The sequence below is a fragment of the Aspergillus melleus genome (genome assembly GCF_016097325.1).
Source record: "Aspergillus melleus strain CBS 546.65 chromosome Unknown contig1, whole genome shotgun sequence".
NCBI classification, from domain to species: Eukaryota; Fungi; Ascomycota; class Eurotiomycetes; order Eurotiales; family Aspergillaceae; genus Aspergillus; species Aspergillus melleus.
The window spans coordinates 5614868-5632162 of NW_025763370.1; the positions used below are offsets into that span (position 1 = coordinate 5614868).

A 17295-nucleotide genomic window follows, 5' to 3' on the forward strand; every position below is an offset into this window, starting at 1 on the left:
ACGTTTGCCTGACCACAAGGCTCCGAATATGCAAGGGTCGGATTAAGCAAGGAAAAAGTCCCCCCCTGTTTCTCCGGACAAGCCACGCCGATAGGAGTGGGTCGGAAGGAAGGAGCTGCAAGGGTCTAGGTTGGTAGGAGCTGTCTGGCTCAGGGATGGATCAATAGGATTCTCACTATCAGTCGGCAGTAAGCGGCTGTGTCTGGAAATACAGTCACGACTCCGAGTTATGCTATCTGGTATAGAGTTCTGTGGTTGGTAAGTTTGATGTCTCGAAGACCGCGGACTGCCTAGATCCACTGAATTTTGAAAAAGGTCTGATTCTGCCAACTAGTCATTTGTCAAGAATGTTGCATTGTAGTGATTGAAGCCAGAATCAACTACGCCGATAAAAGAGCTAGCTGTAGCAATGACTTGTCTACATCCGTCTCCTCCATTGCTCTAAAGAGGGAATGGCCAAGCTCTAAGCCTTCGGACTCATTCTATATCAAGCTAATAGGTTTCCATCTATGCACCGGTCCTTTTGCGGACAACACTTTTAGCACTATATGTTCACGCCTCTTGACGAGAGAGTAGAAATCGTTGTTGACACGTCCATGCCCTGGTGGGCATTTATTCGGTCAATAATGAGTTGGATGAGCTATGCTGGTATTTCTGAGGTTTCCAATGTGTGTTAAAATACATGATAGTATTTTGCTTTCATGTTTATGGGGGAAATCCTTGTTCAATATCATGTCGGTGAGTGTTCAAACTTATTCGACCAAAAATCGGAGTGTTGGATCTTAGAATAGGTACATGCAGCAGCTGGTGTGATCGGTGAACACTGCGGTCAGCAAGGCAAGGCGAGGGCCAAATCTAACTCACTTTGGGCACATATAATTAGATTTCTCTAAGAAGCAGAATCTGCCTCAGATTCAACTCTACCCACACCACACAATGCAGGCCGCCATGCCTTCGACCGCCCACGCGGCGGCCCTCGGCATCCTCAGCCATATCGTCTACTTTAACCGCGGCGATCACCACCTATACGCTAAGCGTATGTCAAGCTCTTCGTAGGAGTCGCCACGGCCGGCGTGCTTGGTATGCGATACCTGTCCAGTCCCGCCGTCGACTTCGTTGACGCCGTACGGATCACCACCCATCTCCTGGCCTCTTATCTGGCCGGTCTCTACGGCAGCCTCGCCGTCTACCGACTATGGATGCACCCACTGGGTGGGTTCCCCGGGCCCCGGGCAGCGCGCCTCTCCATCTATATGGTCGGACGCAGCGGGCACGCCTGCCACACGCTCCTCGACCTGCACGCCCAGTACGGACCGTACGTGCGCACCGGCTCGTCTGACCTCTCCATGATCGACCCGCACGCAGTCGAGGCCATCTACGGCACCGGCTCTCCGTGCACCAAGGCCCCCTGGTACGACTGGTCGCACGGCAATCAATCGCTGAACACCCACCGCGACCCGACCGTTCACCATGTCCACCGGCACGCCTGGAGCCCCGCCTTCAGCGACAAGATGGTGCGTGGCTACGAGCTCCGCGCGCGCGTCTACCGCCAGAAGCTCGTCGAGCGACTGCGCGCCAGCGGAGCAACTCCCGTCGACGTGCACCACTGGTACAGTCTGTACAGCTTCGATGTCATGGGCGACCTTGCCTTTGGCAAGAGCTTCGGGTGTTTAGAGACGGGGGAGGAGCACTGGGTCGTCACACTCCTCAGAGCGTCGATGGTGTTTTTCGGCATCGGGTTCCCCGTCTGGGTCTTCCTCATGATCCGCAACACTCCGGGCCTGATGTCCGACTTCTGGAAGCTGATGGATTGGTGCGCCAAACGGTTCGGACAGCGGATGGAGAACGAGCCCGAGGTGCCTGATATCAGTGCCTCGTTGATCGGCTCTCTGCGCGGCAAGCCCCCTACCCCGGACGATATCCACCGGTTGAACGGCGATGCGCGCGTCGTGCTGATCGCCGGTAGCGATACCTCGGACAGCGCCTTGACGGCGATCTTCTACCTTCTCGCGCACCACCCGCAGGAGATCGAAAAGCTGCGGCGCGAGCTCGAGCCCTATCGTGACGCGGACCCTTCCGCCGCCGACGAGTTCCTACACTCGCAGATCGCGCGTCTCCCGCACCTGAATGGGGTCATTAACGAGGCGCTGCGTCTCTTTCCTGCCGTCCCGGGCACTCTACCGCGGAAGACGCCACCAGAGGGGATCGTCGTCCAGGGGGTGTGTATTCCCGGGGACATCACGGATTATTCTCCGCAGTGGGTGATGGCGCGATGTGAGTATCTCTTTTCTTTTGATCTTCTCATTTTTCTAGCACCCCATGCAATTCGATGCGACACATTTACTGATAATGAGAGCAGCGGAACTTTCCTACGCCAAACCGTACGAATTCACCCCCGAGAGATGGTACAGTCAACCGGAACTCATTCGGAACAAATCGGCCTTTGCACCGTTTAGTATTGGTGGGAAGGAGCTTCTGTTCGTGGACTCCTGTCCAGAAAGATAATTGCTAATCACTTTTGAATCCCGTGTAGGACCGTATAATTGCGTGGGACGACCACTGGCGTTACTGAATCTGCGCACCACAAGTCGCGCGGCTGATCACCAGCTTCGACGTGAAGTTGGGGCCGGGTGAGACGAAGGAGAAATTCCTCAACGACGTGAAAGACAATTCTGTTATGGAGTTCCGGTCGTTGCATTTATTCTGTTGCCTAGGGGTGGAGAGTAATGTCTCTCTGGAGAGAACCATGGATGGTATTACATGGTTTAATGACAGCATCAGGCCTGATATTACCGACTGCGTACGCGTAAAACAAGCTCTCATTCCTTCCAGAGTTATGCAGGTGAGATTATGGGGGCCATCTCCGTTCCATAACCGAGGCCAATCGGGGCTGCCGGAGTGTGGTTGTCCGTGGCTGCTAACGGTGGAGTCGGAATTTAGTACTTTTAGTGCTTACGGAGGATCTGTGTACACCGGTGTACACCTAGGTCGATTCGGATCGTCTTTCCGGGGAGCTGGCGAAGGCGCATCGGAGGAGGACGAGGGAGTCGTCTTGCGAATCGATGGCATCCCTGCGAGAAACGTGCCCAAATGCTCGTCAGCTTGTTTCTCCCACGACGACGTCGAGGGATGGGACCAGGCGAGTAGCCTCGCGGCCGTCAAAGTCGACGGAGGCTGTTGGGGCCTGGATGTGGTGGAGATTCTGGTGGAGAATCTCCTTGGCCCGAGCGGGCCATAAATTCAAGCTTCCAGAGTGGATGTTGAGTGTTGATCACATTCCTCTTTTAGTGCTTTTACAGTTTACACGGAGCAGGTAAAGTTTGATGCTTTTTGTTTGCTAGCTAATTCCATGCACTAAGAAACGCAGCGGTTTTGGGAGTGGTTCGTAGAAGTCTTTTGAGGAGGTTCGACTTAGGAATTGGGATGATTCATTCTTCTTCGATTTTTCGCTATCTCATTATCGATGCTCTACGGAGAAAGGTAGATACAGTAATAGATATATCTACACAGTTGATAAAAATGTCTCTTCCAAGCCTAGACCCATTAAGAGAAGTGCCAAGTTCCCAATCCAATCACTTCATGTCCAAATTAACACTCCAATTCACGTTGATTGCCCCGGGAGCCAGCTTATCCATCTCATACGAAGACGACGATCTCTTGATCGTGAATTGGGTCTGCTGCAACTTGCCGGATGCCTTGCCCATGCGGTGATACTGAGAAGATTTAATGGCTCTAGAGGAGTCATGCATTTCAAGACAGGGGAGGAATTTTTAGCCCGGGAGTTCGAGAAGGAGACAGAGACAGAGAGAGAGGTAAGAAGAAGAAGAAGAAGGAGGAGGAGGAGGAGGAGGAGGAGGAGGAGGAGGAGAACGAGGAAAACAATGTACGGTTTTCTGGAAGGATAGTTACGCGTGATCTTTTGATGGGCGTTTTTGAACAGCACCGCGTAGGTGGGCATGCATGCGCAGAGCGTCGCCAAGCCTAGCTATACGGACGACCAGAACATCATCACCGGGAGTCGCACGACGTTCGAGGTTGCGGGATTCCACATGTGTGCGATCTTGATTATACTAGTGACGTAGGCTCTGGTGGGCCAGGTTAGACTAGGTTAGTCGGTTTATCAGAGGTAAGATAGGGGCAGGGGGATGCGGAAAAAAAGGGGCGGTCAATAAACGTACAGTACCTAAGAGGCCCGCTTGGTATTTGCCCACGAGGCTGAGCTTCGGGGTATTGATCATCGCAAGCGGCAGGAGAATAATGATGAAGTCGATGATGGTATTGGTGGCCTCGAGGCCTTGCCAGACGCGACCGCTGGCGAGGCAGTATTCAACAGAGCTCATGGCGTCCCAGAGCATGTGGACAGGGCGGCATTGGAAGGCGTTGAGGAGGAGGAAGACGAAAACCAGACGACGAAGAGGGCAATGGCGAGTCCCAGCGCTGGAAGGCGACGGAGATGAAGAAGAGGTTGTGGAAGAAGGAGAGGATCGAGAGTTTGATGAAGGTGATGCAGGCGATGTAGAAAAGGTCCGCGACGTAGAGCGTCTGTCGGAGTTTTGTTTAGTGAGTTAGTTCATCTACGTAGTTCATCTACGAGGTCCGATCCGGCCATGTGGGAGACGACAGAAAGAAGACAGGTCATAAACGCACCTGGAGGAACGCCTTGCCCCACACCATTCCTCCGGCTTTGGCATTGACGAAGTCGGCAAATTCGAACGTGCCCGATCCCGGGCCAGCGACGATATATGTGTTATCGGTCTAAGGTTAGCGATTTAGGAAGTTTAAGGTCTTTAAGAGGATGAGAAGGATTAACGTTCTACGAGTAAGGTAGCGAAGATAACAAAAAGCACGAGGGCAAAGAGAATGAACCAGTCAGCGATGGTGAACTGCGTTCATGAGGTGATGCGGAGCACAAAGCGCAGTAGCACGGAGAAAAAGCCAACCCGAGCATGGAAAGTCGCTCCGGCCAGGTTTTCCTGACCGTTTGAACTGAGTGGCTTCATGGTGAGTGACACTGTAAAGACAATGAGAATAGATTAAACCGCAAGACTACTTGGGCAGATCGGGCATGGGGCCTTTGTGCCCTGGGTAATCCGTGCTGCGCGCCACTTCCTCCCACTCATCCGCAATCTGTGTTAATGATTGAATCTTCTCGCGCAAGAAACCGAGACTGTCGCTACCAAACGGAATGCGCAGAGGGATCTCGCGGCCCTCCGCGATGCCCGTGCCTTTGGCGATCTGGATCACCTTGCCAACCAGGTCCGCCGCATTGCCCGGCTCATTCTTGTAGTTCCCCTGGCCTCGAGCGCGACAAGCGTCGTTCAACGGGCGCCAAAACTCCACCCGGTACGGAACGTGGTTGATATTTTTCATGAGCTCTGTCCTGAAGAGACCCGGCTCGAGTAGTAGCGGTTTGATGCCGGGTGCCAACCATGCTAGCTCCTTGGCTAGACACTCCACAGCGCCTGCGCATATACATAGACCTAGTTAGAACGAGCAAACACTGGAGCGAAAAAAAAAAAAAAAAAGCAAGCGAGAGGAGGCAGGCTGACTGACCTTCGAGAGCAAACTTGGTGGCACAGTAGCTTGTCGCCGCCGGATCTCCCCAGAAGGCCGCTTGCGAACTCACGTAAATGAGCCAGCCCTGGCCTTGTTCCCCCTTACTGCGGAAGTGCGGCAACGCCGCACGAGTCAGATTTAAAGGGCCATGAAAATTGGTATCGATTGACCGCTGCAGTTCCTCTTGTCTGAAAGTGACAGTGTCAGTGGGGGCGGGAAGGGAGAGACCTCGATTAATTGATTGATTGGATCGCCTTACGTTAGTTCTTCGATTGTGCCGCACTGAATGTATCCAGCGTTGTTGACCAGCACGTCGACGCCGCCGTAGATCTCCACCGCCTGCTGGAATTTGGCGTTCAATTCGGCCTGGGGCGCCGTCACGTCGAGCTCGAGGATAGTGGCCCCAGTATCACGTAGATGGGCCAGCCTCTCGTCGGCATTCCGTCCGGTCGCAATGACGTTGTCGCCCTGAGCGCGAAGCTGGCGTACAAACAGCTCGCCGAAGCCGCTGGAGCAGCCGGTAATGAACCAGGTTTGTTTCTTGGGGCTGTCCATGGTCAATCGAGACAAGGAGTTGGAGGAGGGATCCGGATGGGGCTGCAGGGGTCAGACTTATATGCGCAAGGCAAGCGACGCGCGAGAGAGCGGAAGTATTCCGTAGTACTTTGCGTAAATTAGTTACTTCTGTGGATACTGCGTTGTGGAAATGGGGGCCAGAATTGTGAAGTGACAGGGAAGTACAAGACGGAATGGCGGTAATACCAGGACCGCCTTAGGTTAGGGTTACATATAAGCTTCAGCCACCGTGATACTCAATAGCGTAGTCACCCCTATTCGATCATCCCTTAACTTCCATCACCCTCATTTTTCACCCTCTGTCGAGTGTTGTGGGGGAGCCGTTTTTGGCGCCTTAAGCCATTATAAAGAGAGATGTTTCCCAATTTTCAGCGATTCCATGAAACCGGGAGCCGCCAATTCTTCGCATTATAGCTGGTGTCTCGCTCGACTTTTATCCTGCTATATTTTAATAGAGACTAGATTAATAAAAGATGTCCCGTTTTCAGTATCGCTATCAATGTGGGTTTGATATTAAGAATGCTAGAGGGCTCTAACAAACTATTATAGGATTCTAATTAAAACCATTCAAATCATACAGTTCTTTCCGATAAAGAAATTACCGCGATAGATTATTAATTTATATTTTTAATATCTATGCTTATATACTCTTAGATTTCTAATTATTTGAATAATGGTCTAGTCAAAACAAAATTGCTAGCTTCTTACCAACTTACCGAGGTAGTACGAAAGATAGCATTGATTGGTACTATCGATCTCTAGAAGCTATTAGAAAGTAATGAGATTTTCGATAGCAGGCGTCTACTAATTACTCATAAGCCTCCCCTTCAGTCTCTATCTCGTGGTCCCATATATTAAGCTTTTCGCTAAGCGACCACCTTAAATATCGACACACGTCACGCTTTTTTAATCGCAGATAATCGGAACAGCCTCTAGCCTATTAAATCTAAATCTTTCCTTGCGGTATAAGACGATTAGCTTTTCATCGTCTTTGAACATAATACAACAAAAATAAAGACCGAAAATAACCTCACGGTTATCTAAATCCCGGGTCAAAGCTCGCTTTCCAACACCCCTAATACTTTATAGCTTATAATCCCCCGGACTAATCCTTTATTAAAAAAACGGCGTATAAAACCATCTTTAGACGCGAGTCGAAACCCGATAAGTCCAATCGAAAGAGGAATTACACAGTCGTATATTGTAATACGTTCGCTATTGGGTAGATATAATTTCGAATATAAGTTTAAAGAGGAAGAGCTGAAAAAAGCCCTTAAACGGGCTATACGGTTAATATGTCGGGATCTAGACGACTCTAGAATTGGCGACGCAACGTATTATAAGATTTGCAAGCACTCGGCCTGCCATTGGGGTGAATTGAAATTAAAACAATATCGATTTATATCAGAACAATCTAACAAAATACAACCTCCGATCCAATCGCCTAGCGTGTTGCACGTATGCTGCTTGTTCTGGCTTGATCTAAAAGTCGCAATAAAATTAGTTGGAGTTAAGGACATCGCCCATCCGTTGCCAGACGGTCGGTGCGAGGAGCGTAGCAGTAGAAGCCGTTTAGCAAATGCTATACGCACCGTTGCATGCAATGGTTGAGACAGATGCAGATGCTCCTAAAGTGGCACCCCAGGTAAAGCCAGCAGCTGAATAGCATACCATCACCACGGCTGAACATTCTGCTTGACAAATACCGTATGCTGTTGGTCCGGCGAAGGCAATGTACGCCAGAAGAAAGGTTAGAATAGTGTTGGACACAGCTAACCTTATCTGCAAGGGTGTCGTGTTGATTATTATACCTATTTAATAAAAATGGGAAAGAAATACCCTCTTTTCTTGGGTAAATTTCGGATGCTGCGTTTTATTTACTAGGCTCGATAATAGATTGAATGACATGTGAAATGTGTCTGATGGGGACTGTACAAATATATGCGTCCTACGGGAGCTGATCTTCTGAGCCCTGTCGATCTAGAGCAGAGGGATGATCACCTTGGTTTTATGGCTTCTATGGAAATTAGTAGATCAAAATCTACGTCAGCAAATAATTGGATCTACATTTAGGCTTCCCTTCTGTCACAGTTTGGCGTGTTAATGTAGCAAAGGGTGTGGGGACCGTCTTTTTATGTAACAGAAAGGAACAAGCATTGTGTCTGTGTGTGCACTGGACTTTTTGGTTTGAAATGCTCGGTTTGTGTTTGGAATTGAATCGATGAGAGCCTGTCAATACATCGTACGTGAGCAATGGAGCCCTATAAATACTCTTTCTCTCGTCTACTCCCCAAGAGATAGTATGATGCTGACGAGTATAGACTCGTTTGCTGATCAATTGATCATTGCGAACGCATAAGCATATAAGCTTCATGTCACATTGCAGGAACCGGAGCCGACAGAGAGTTGATTGAAGGCGGCATTCTCGCGACTTGCGGCGAGCCTTTGTGTAGAATTGATAAATTGGATCCCTTGGAATTGCCTCGTCCGGATCACACCGCGTACCCCAACGTAGTATTGCAGGGTGTCTCAGACAAATGGAGAATTGTCCCCCTTGAGAGGGGTCTAGACATGGAGAGCTGAAAGGAGGGGTTTTTGGAATCGAGGCTAAGTAAGCTTCACGAGGTTGGAGATTCAATAACATTTTATTGGGTATGGCATATCGGGTTCGCTCATATTTTCTGATGGCTTATTCGTGTTTGGTTGTCAGATGAGAATTACGTTATTTATAATTGCTACTAGATATGTATTTAACCTGAATTCCACCGTTTCATTCAATATCATTTGTTTAACTATGATTCACGGACACACTATGCTCGCTCATTTCACCCTCCACTCAGGAGGAATTGATACCTCAACATTATGTGAGCCCCTCTGCTTGATGAAAGTAACAAAATCTTCTAGATCATCAAATCCGGAACAGTCCAATGGAGTACCCTGGTCACCAGGATAGAGGAGAAAGGTCGGAAGATGATCGAAATTTACTGGGACATCATGGATGGTGCCATCTACCTTGGCAATAGTGACTTTGTCGGTATGTTCGGCGTAAAGGGAGCCTAGCCGATAGAACGCCTGTGCGCGACTGCGGATTGTCAGAGTATTGGAATCGGTTCAGGGATAACAAGATACTCACCTTTGACAACGCGGACACCATGGAGCATAGATTCCAATGAAAACGTCTTGTTTTGAATTGATAACAATGTCACGATAGTTCCATTGCTCCACAATACTGAGTGCGACATTCTGAGTTGGTAAAGCCGGTGGGATAGCCGCTGGAGACTCGGCACTATCGAGTACATTTTGCATGAACAGTGTAGTGTCTTGTGTAAGTAGGGACTTCGATGGGTCGTACATGTGCTGTTTGCCGTTTTGGAAATCTTCAATGACGAGTAGAGGCCTTCTATAGAACTTTGGCTTGAGTTTCAGTATTATCTCTCCTTGCCGGCGAGCATCAATTATGCCGATGTTTATTCTTCCTCGAAAAGTCTTCGCCACAGGTCGAAACTGCTCCGCTAATTGAATTCGCTCTTCTCGATCGGCTATGAGAATACAAGCTAGTGGAATCCCAGCCTGCTATCTAGTTAGCTCTGCTTCTCTGAACAATTCATCTATTATACCTCTTTGTACACTAGATATGTGTCCTCATCAATCTCTCCGATCAACGGTTTACTAGTGATCTTGAACCAGTTATCAAGACCATCAAACTCTCTACCGTTAGGATAAATCGCCCTTCGCTCGTCAAAGGCCTTATAAACAACAACGGACGGTCGGTCGACGCCTTCTTTCCGTGCAAGCGCAGCATCATATGAGGTTCCGAAGACAAACTGACCCTGGTATTTGTCGACAAAGGAAGCGAATATGACCTTGGTTCGTTTGTCATCTGGTGACAGGTAGGCCACAACCACAACCTGATCGCTCTTTTTTATCTCTTCAAAGTTCGCAGTATTGACGTCAAGTACCGCTGGGAGGGCATTTTTCTGTATGTAACAAGAATGGCTGGAAGCTGCTCCTGATGGTCCTGTCGCTTCTGCATTTGCTTCGGTTACTAGCATGCCCTCGGTCTGAAATGAAGGAGCCATATTGAGGGAGGTCTCTGTGTTCATCAACAATAGCCTTCTCGTAACAGATTGATGTAGGATTTGGGGAGATTGCTCGTTTTCAGGCCTTTTTTTCCTCGGTAGTCCCTTGCGTCCGTTGCTAGGGAATGGAAAGTTCACTAACGATACACTGGAATGTTGTCCTCGAGAGCATCAGTCCCAGACTATACCATAATGTAAATACAGGAGTCACGATACATTTCCATGATCGCTGTTGTTGTGCCGGAAGTTATTCAATACGGGCGATTATTGCCTCTCGATATCTAGTATGAAATAGCTTGCGGAGATATGCAAGACTCTTTCTCGATATGTGCACAATTAGATAACCAGGATTCTTGACAGTATTTACATCACTCTAAACAATACATAAATCTATTTACCAGGCTCAGTCATAGCATTTCATAAAACTAACCACAGAATCAACATCTTATCATTAAGCTCATCGTCATCATACTTTGTTAGACACCACCCTCCTTCACAATCCTCTTCCTCAAATACCAAAATAGTCTATTCAGATCACAATCCATACAGCTCTCACCTCATACCATCATGTATCCCAGCCTAGAATTTACCAGTATCCGCAAGGCCTTGGCGGTCTGCAGCATCAATGGACCCACCTCACTCGGCATGTTGCGATGAAGTGTCTTTGATTGATTTTCTCTCTACGTAAGTACACTCAGTAATGATCCTTCCGGCAGAATCCTTTTAATCCCACAACCCCATTCAGAACCACTTATGATACATTACCTCTCAGTGTAGTTAAAGGGCTTTTCACACAAATATATGTACCTTATAAAATACCCTATTACCCTACATATCTTGTGACAATTTGAGTATGTATATTGCCTTATTTCGTGACCAGTGGTAATGGCCAGTCGGCGACTTTGAGACCACGGTCGCAAGACCCGCACAGTCTGTGGTTGTTGAGTATCCTGGTGGCTGAACCTTACGGCAGGGATTGGGAACAGATAACTATGAGGCATCCCGCCCCTGTAAATGATAGCAACTGAAGTGAATAACAAGAATCAATCTTACCCTACTTTAACAGATGGGTCCCGGTAGGTTAGACCCACTAAACTAAGATAGCCAATAGAATTTGGTCTCCCTATATTGCTTTTTGATTTTCCCCTTAACTAGCTAGAATTAAGGGATCTATTAATTCAGTCTTCTCAACCTCTCTTTATGCACTGTTACACTTGACAATGCAAGTTAAGGGAATGTGCCGGTCCTTTGCAAGTGATTTGGTGCCGCGCAGATTTGCCCTTGCCCCTTGGCTAAATTGAAAACAATGACGCGACAGACATTGATCTAATCCATCCATCCCTAGCAAGGTCTCAGTCCTCACAATACCCTTTGACTTTTCTCTTCACTTGGTCCTCTCAACCGGTCATTTACCTTCGGTCAAAGCCAAACTCAGAGCTCAAAAAAAAAGAAAAGAGCCATGTTCTCGATACTGACTGTGTTCTTGAGCGCTGTAAGCCCTCAACCACTTCCCCTCCCACCTCTTTCCCCAATCGAAATACTTACATTATCAGGTGGTCATTTCCACGACCAGCTCAATCGTTTACAACCTCTACCTCAGCCCGCTTTCGAGGTTCCCAGGACCCGCGATATGCGCCGTCTCACGTATTCCCTACCTCTGGCACAATTGGAAAGGCAAGCTTGTGCATTGGGTCCACGACCTCCACCTTACGTACGGCGACGTGGTCCGCATTGCCCCCGACGAACTCACCTTCATCAACATCGAAGCGCATAAGGATATCTACGGGCTGGGCTCTCGGAATCTCAGAGACCGCCGGTTCTACGGCGAGACGCCAAAAGGTGTACAGGATATCCTGCGGTCCGACGACAGGAACCACGCGCGATTCCGTCGGGTGCTGAATCATTCCCTCTCCGAGCGGGCGATACAGGAGAAACAGTCTATGATACGTTGGCATGATGATAAGCTTGTTGAGAAGATTCGCTCCTCCTTCTCTTTCTCTTCCTCCTCTTCCTCCGCTGCTACTCCCACGCACGATTTCGACGTGACGCGATTATACGACCTGACGACGTTCGACATAATGGCGGAGCTCTGTTTCGGCGAGCCGCTTTATGTGCACAAGAGCGACGAGTTCCACGGCTGGATGGACAGCATGTTCACGATGATCCACCACGCGGCCGTGTTCCGCACCGCGCAGTATTTCCGATGGACGCTGATCTTCGTCCCCGTCGTGATGTTCGTGCTAGGTCCTCTGATGAAGAAACAAGAGAGCTATTTCAAGAAATGTCAAGAGCGCGTCGATCGGCGGATGGAGTCGAAGCTGCCCCGGAAGGATATGTGGTCGCATATCATCGACCTGCCGAAGGAATTGCAGCTGACTCGCTCCGAGATGCATTTTAACTCGCAGATCCTAATGATCGGAGGCACAGAGACCACGGCCACCTTGCTCGCTGGAATGACCTGCTACTTCCTCCGCAGCCCTCAGATCATGGAGAAGCTCTGCGCGGAAATCCGCGACGCCTTCCAGTCCGAATCGGATATCACAGCGCCCTGGCTAAGCTGGAATATCTTAACGCTTGCATTCAAGAGGGTCTTCGCATCTTTCCTCCGGCTCCTATGGGAATGGCGCGTATCACTCCCCCTGAAGGAAATATTATCTGCGGGCATCAGATCCCTGGGAATGTATGTATACCTTCCCTCCCCCCTCCCCCTTGTTTACTACCCTATCCACTAACCAACCTACTTATCACCCAGACCGGAATCTCCATCTATGGCGGAGCCATAGCATGGAGTCCCAAGCACTTCAAAAACCCCAAACAATACGTCCCCGAGCGCTGGCTAAACGATCCCGAATACGCGCAGGACAACCGCGCAGCATTGCAACCATTCTCATATGGACCGCGCAGTTGCGTTGGACAGACGTATGCCCTCCCCTTTTTTTTCAAGCTACCTAGTTCCTTCCTTCCCCATCCTTCCTTCCCTCACTATTGGGGATAATTGATCTCCCAAAACTAACGGGTATATTTTCAGTTTCGCGTACCACGAAGCACGAATTATTCTAGCCACGCTTCTTTGGCACTTTGACATGTCCCTGTGCGAGGAAAGTATCGGCTGGCCTGATGATTTGACTGTTTATATGGGATGGGTAAAAAAGCCTTTGATGGTTCGGATGCAGTCTAGGCAGGGTGATGGTGTTATGGTTAGTTAGTTAGGTAGTTAGGAAGTTGCTGGAGCTTAGGTGGCGGGCAAACAAGCTTGGTCCCCTGATCAATGGCAAGACTTGGGCCCCACTATCGGACGAGTTAATCTTTTAAAACCCGTGTTACTTATTTGTTATCGCCTTTTTTTCCTCTGATTTTGTCTCATTCTTCTTTGTGTTGATTCCGCCCTGCATTTTCCTTTTCTGGCAAGGGCTGTCAAAGACATGTCGTACCATATGGCCTTTGTTTGTTCTGTTATTATAATTTTGCCTTTGTTTACTCATTTACAATCAACACCTGTTCTGACTGATGGGTTTCAATCTCAAGATGCCTTTCAATCATGGCATCATCCTGCACTTCTAGTTGTGGGACCGCTAAGCCGCTTTAATTGATAGTGCATCCTGCAGGTCTTATTTACACCTACTCCGGTTGACCCCGGTGATTTTGTTAGTACAGTACCTAGGCCCTACTAGGATTACAATCCTTCAAAGCGGTCAAAATCCTTCAAGCACCGTCTTCCTAATTAGTTTTAGAATGAAGCTAATGAAACCTCTTGGTGGCTCAATCCTAAAGACCTTTAACTATGAATATCTAGTCTATATAGACTCTTTCTACAATGCCTACTACACCTGAGCCCCCTGAAGTGCCTGAATCAAGACAGAATTCCGCACGCCTTCAACGAGATGATCGAATTCGAGTCCTAGCCCTACGGGATGCTGGATTTACGTATCAACAGATTACCTCACAGCTTCAAATGACCTATCGGCAGATCCAATATACATGTCAATCTCATCAAGCTACTCCTAAAAAAGCACGTGGACAGAGACCTAAACTATCCGAAGAAGATGTTGGATCATATTATTGAATTTATATCTTCATTTAAGCGAAATCGACGCATGCCTTATTACAAAGTTATTCAAGAATTAAGCCTCCCTGTTGGAACAACAGCCCTATCTCGAACACTTAAAAAACGAGGTTATACACGATGCAAAGCCCTCCGAAAGTCACCTCTATCAGATCAGAATAAGCGCGTACGTTTAGCTTGGGCCCTTGAGCATGTGAATTGGACAATTGAGCAATGGAATCGAATTCTTTGGTCTGATAAGACTTGGGTTACTTCAGGCTTCCATAAACGATGCTATGTGACAAGAAAGACAGGTGAAGAGCTTGATGAGACCTGTTTACGCACTTCTCCTTTAAAAAAGCGTGGCTGAATGTTTTGGGGATCCTTTCATGCCTTTTATAAAAGTCCATGTCTTTTTTGGAAAAAGAAATGGGGCTATATCGATTCAGAGAAGTATTCTGAGCGAATTGTACCTATTATTGATGGCTATATTCGTCTACTTCGGCAACAAGATAGTCCAGTTCAGCTTATGCAAGATGATGCACCAGGCCATGCTAGTCAAAATACTCTTCGTGAGCTAAATGAGCGGGGGATCTATCCTATTTCATGGCCTGCCTTCTCACCAGATCTTAATCCAATTGAAATGGTGTGGAATTGAATGAAAGACTGGATTCAAGAGCGATATCCTGATAATTATCAGCTATCTTATGATTCGCTACGAGAGGTTGTACGGGCTTCATGGGATGCAGTGCCTGAGGACTTTCTAAGGGGCCTTATTGAATCTATGCAGGCAAGGTGTCAGGCTGTAATAGAGGCAGAGGGTGGCCACACAAAATACTAGCTAGCTCGCTTGGGAATAGCTTCAATTTTAATATTGGCAGAATTCGAAGGATCGTAATCCTAGTAGGGCCCACTGTACTAACAAAATCACCGGGGTCAACCGGAGTATATCATCATCACGCCGTCGGCTTCACGGCTAGCGCATTTGTAATCACAACGATGATAACTAACTAGAATTCAGATTGGTAATATCGGGGTGTCTTTCGCCCGCGAAGATGTATATATTTCAGAGCCAGAAGTTGGGAGTTGGTGATCATAGACCAGAAGGCTCCACACTCGAACAGTATCACTTCGATTATATACTTTGCTCAATCGCGTATCATAACGCCTGTATTGTCTATTTTGGCCCATCCCTGCTCGGTGCTATTCATTCATCATGCCATCCACAAACGTCCTTATCTCTGGCGCGAATAGAGGACTCGGTCTAGGTCTTGTGAAGCGCTTCCTAGGGCTTCCGGAGCACGTGCGTATATCTCTTTCTCTGCCTTCTACACATACGACAGCACTTTCTACCCATATTCTCAGCACCATGGACCTAATTCTAATACTGAAGACAAACACCTCGAACACTAACATCAGAGCCCCAACCTCAGACCGTAATTGCCCTCACTCGCGACCCATCATCTCCGAGCTCGGTGTCCCTGACGACTCTTCCCACTCATCCATCCAGCCGCCTCATTGTGATTAGATACGAGGGGGGAGTCGAATCCGATGCCTTCGATGCTGCCACAGCGCTCCGCACCATTCATGAAATTACTCATCTCGACATTGTGATTGCGAACGCAGGAATTGGCAAGCTCTACCCTTTGGTCAAGGACGTCCAGCGCGCCGACATCCTTGAACATGTCAACGTGAATGTGCTAGCGGTGGTGTCGTTGTTTCAAGCAAGTCGCGCATTACTTGAGCAATCGTCTTTCGCGAAGAAGCCCGTGTTTGCGATCATGGGTTCCGGGGCTGGGTCATTAGGGTATGTTCCCTCTCTTGATTTACACCTCCGACGCATGTGTGATATGCTTGTTGATCCCAAGAAATTGCTAATCATGCGAGGGACCATCATAACAGACGGCAACCCCCTGTTCCTAGCGCCGTGTACGGCGCTTCTAAATCAATGGTCAACTGGTATGGAGTCCGGATCAATGCTGAAGAGGAGTGGTTGAACACTTTTGTGATCGAGCCGGGATGGGCGAAGACCGATATGGGGAATTCTGCGGCGCAACTGTGGGGGCTGGAGGAGGCGCCTGACTCTGTAGAAGATGTTTGTGATGGGATCGTGAAATTAGTCCAAGAGGGGAAGAAGGAAGAGTTCGGGGGAAAGGTAGTTAAGTATACTGGGGAGGTGCTGGAGTGGTGATTCTTGTTTTCTTTTTATCTGTGAATGTAGATACGAATGAAATAGTGCTGTTCTAGTATGCCTTCGTGATTCAGCTTGTTCTTGTTACTAGCAGGGATACGTCTCTTTTGTGGCCTAAGCGTTGGATCTTTCCTAATGGCTCGCTATATCTCACCATCCCTCTCTTTAGACATCGTATCTCTAGATCCACTGGAGCTAATGGTAAAGATAACCATCACTGCCTCTCGTACTTAGGATAATAGTAGGACTACTATTATTAAGTCAACACTTCTCTGTCCGAACCAGGTCCACCAGTCCCTAATGCCTGCCTAGTCCTTACAGCTCAGCCCCAACAGAAAGCAACTTTGTCAATTAGGTGGCCCTTGTGCAGCCTTATGAACTATATCAGTAGTCTAATATTATAACAGACGAGGTTTAAAAGACCGTCATATGCCGCTAGCTAGACCGACAAACTATCTTCTTCCACTCCTGCATCTCGCCGTTCAATTTTCATATTGGGGCGAAGAACCATGTCAAAATCAACCACCCTACTAGTTCAAGGCTCCCTTTAAAACCCCAAAGTCTACTCCTTGCTTGTCTCTAGTCTACAGGACCTAGGATATCCCACCGCCCACCCCGCTCTACCTAGCTGCACTGACACCGACCACGAAGATTTCTCATTCCGGACCCTAGTCGACGATGCCCGCGTCGTGACCAGAGCCCTCGAAGACCTCATAGAGAACGAGTCTCAAACTGTGGCGGTGGTCATGCATTCGTACGGAGAAATTGTGGGATCTGAAGCAATCCCTGGATCGCTGAGTTACGCGCATCGTCAGAAAGAGGGCAAGAAAGGGGGCGTTGTTCATTTGTCC

The 17295-nt window shown here is 48.4% G+C and overlaps 6 protein-coding genes across 6 annotated transcripts; 3 read left to right on the forward strand and 3 right to left on the reverse strand.

Moving 5' to 3' along the window:
• Positions 1–936: 936 nt before the first annotated feature.
• LDX57_001983 (cytochrome P450) lies at positions 937–2634 on the forward strand (the record flags this gene model as incomplete). Its single annotated transcript, XM_046083626.1, has 4 exons — positions 937–996; positions 1047–2274; positions 2360–2461; positions 2534–2634. The coding sequence occupies 4 exons, from the start codon at positions 937–939 to the stop codon at positions 2632–2634; spliced, it is 1491 nt and encodes a 496-aa protein (XP_045939583.1).
• A 1692-nt stretch (positions 2635–4326) lies between these two features.
• Positions 4327–5000, reverse strand: LDX57_001984 (uncharacterized protein; the record flags this gene model as incomplete). Its single annotated transcript, XM_046083627.1, has 3 exons — positions 4327–4542; positions 4648–4755; positions 4941–5000. The coding sequence occupies 3 exons, from the start codon at positions 4998–5000 to the stop codon at positions 4327–4329; spliced, it is 384 nt and encodes a 127-aa protein (XP_045939584.1).
• Positions 5001–5046: 46 nt separating this feature from the next.
• LDX57_001985 (SDR family oxidoreductase) lies at positions 5047–6111 on the reverse strand (the record flags this gene model as incomplete). The annotated part of the gene is made up of 3 exons (XM_046083628.1): positions 5047–5462; positions 5554–5744; positions 5816–6111. The coding sequence occupies 3 exons, from the start codon at positions 6109–6111 to the stop codon at positions 5047–5049; spliced, it is 903 nt and encodes a 300-aa protein (XP_045939585.1).
• Positions 6112–9743: 3632 nt separating this feature from the next.
• Positions 9744–10211, reverse strand: PDI1_1 (protein disulfide-isomerase precursor; the record flags this gene model as incomplete). The annotated part of the gene is made up of 1 exon (XM_046083629.1): positions 9744–10211. One exon carries the CDS (start codon positions 10209–10211, stop codon positions 9744–9746), a length of 468 nt encoding a protein of 155 aa, XP_045939586.1.
• A 1459-nt stretch (positions 10212–11670) lies between these two features.
• LDX57_001987 (cytochrome P450) lies at positions 11671–13417 on the forward strand (the record flags this gene model as incomplete). Its single annotated transcript, XM_046083630.1, has 4 exons — positions 11671–11703; positions 11765–12895; positions 12964–13130; positions 13240–13417. 4 exons carry the CDS (start codon positions 11671–11673, stop codon positions 13415–13417), a joined length of 1509 nt encoding a protein of 502 aa, XP_045939587.1.
• Positions 13418–15469: 2052 nt separating this feature from the next.
• LDX57_001988 (uncharacterized protein) lies at positions 15470–16444 on the forward strand (the record flags this gene model as incomplete). Its single annotated transcript, XM_046083631.1, has 3 exons — positions 15470–15556; positions 15687–16060; positions 16156–16444. 3 exons carry the CDS (start codon positions 15470–15472, stop codon positions 16442–16444), a joined length of 750 nt encoding a protein of 249 aa, XP_045939588.1.
• Between the last annotated feature and the right edge of the window lie 851 nt (positions 16445–17295).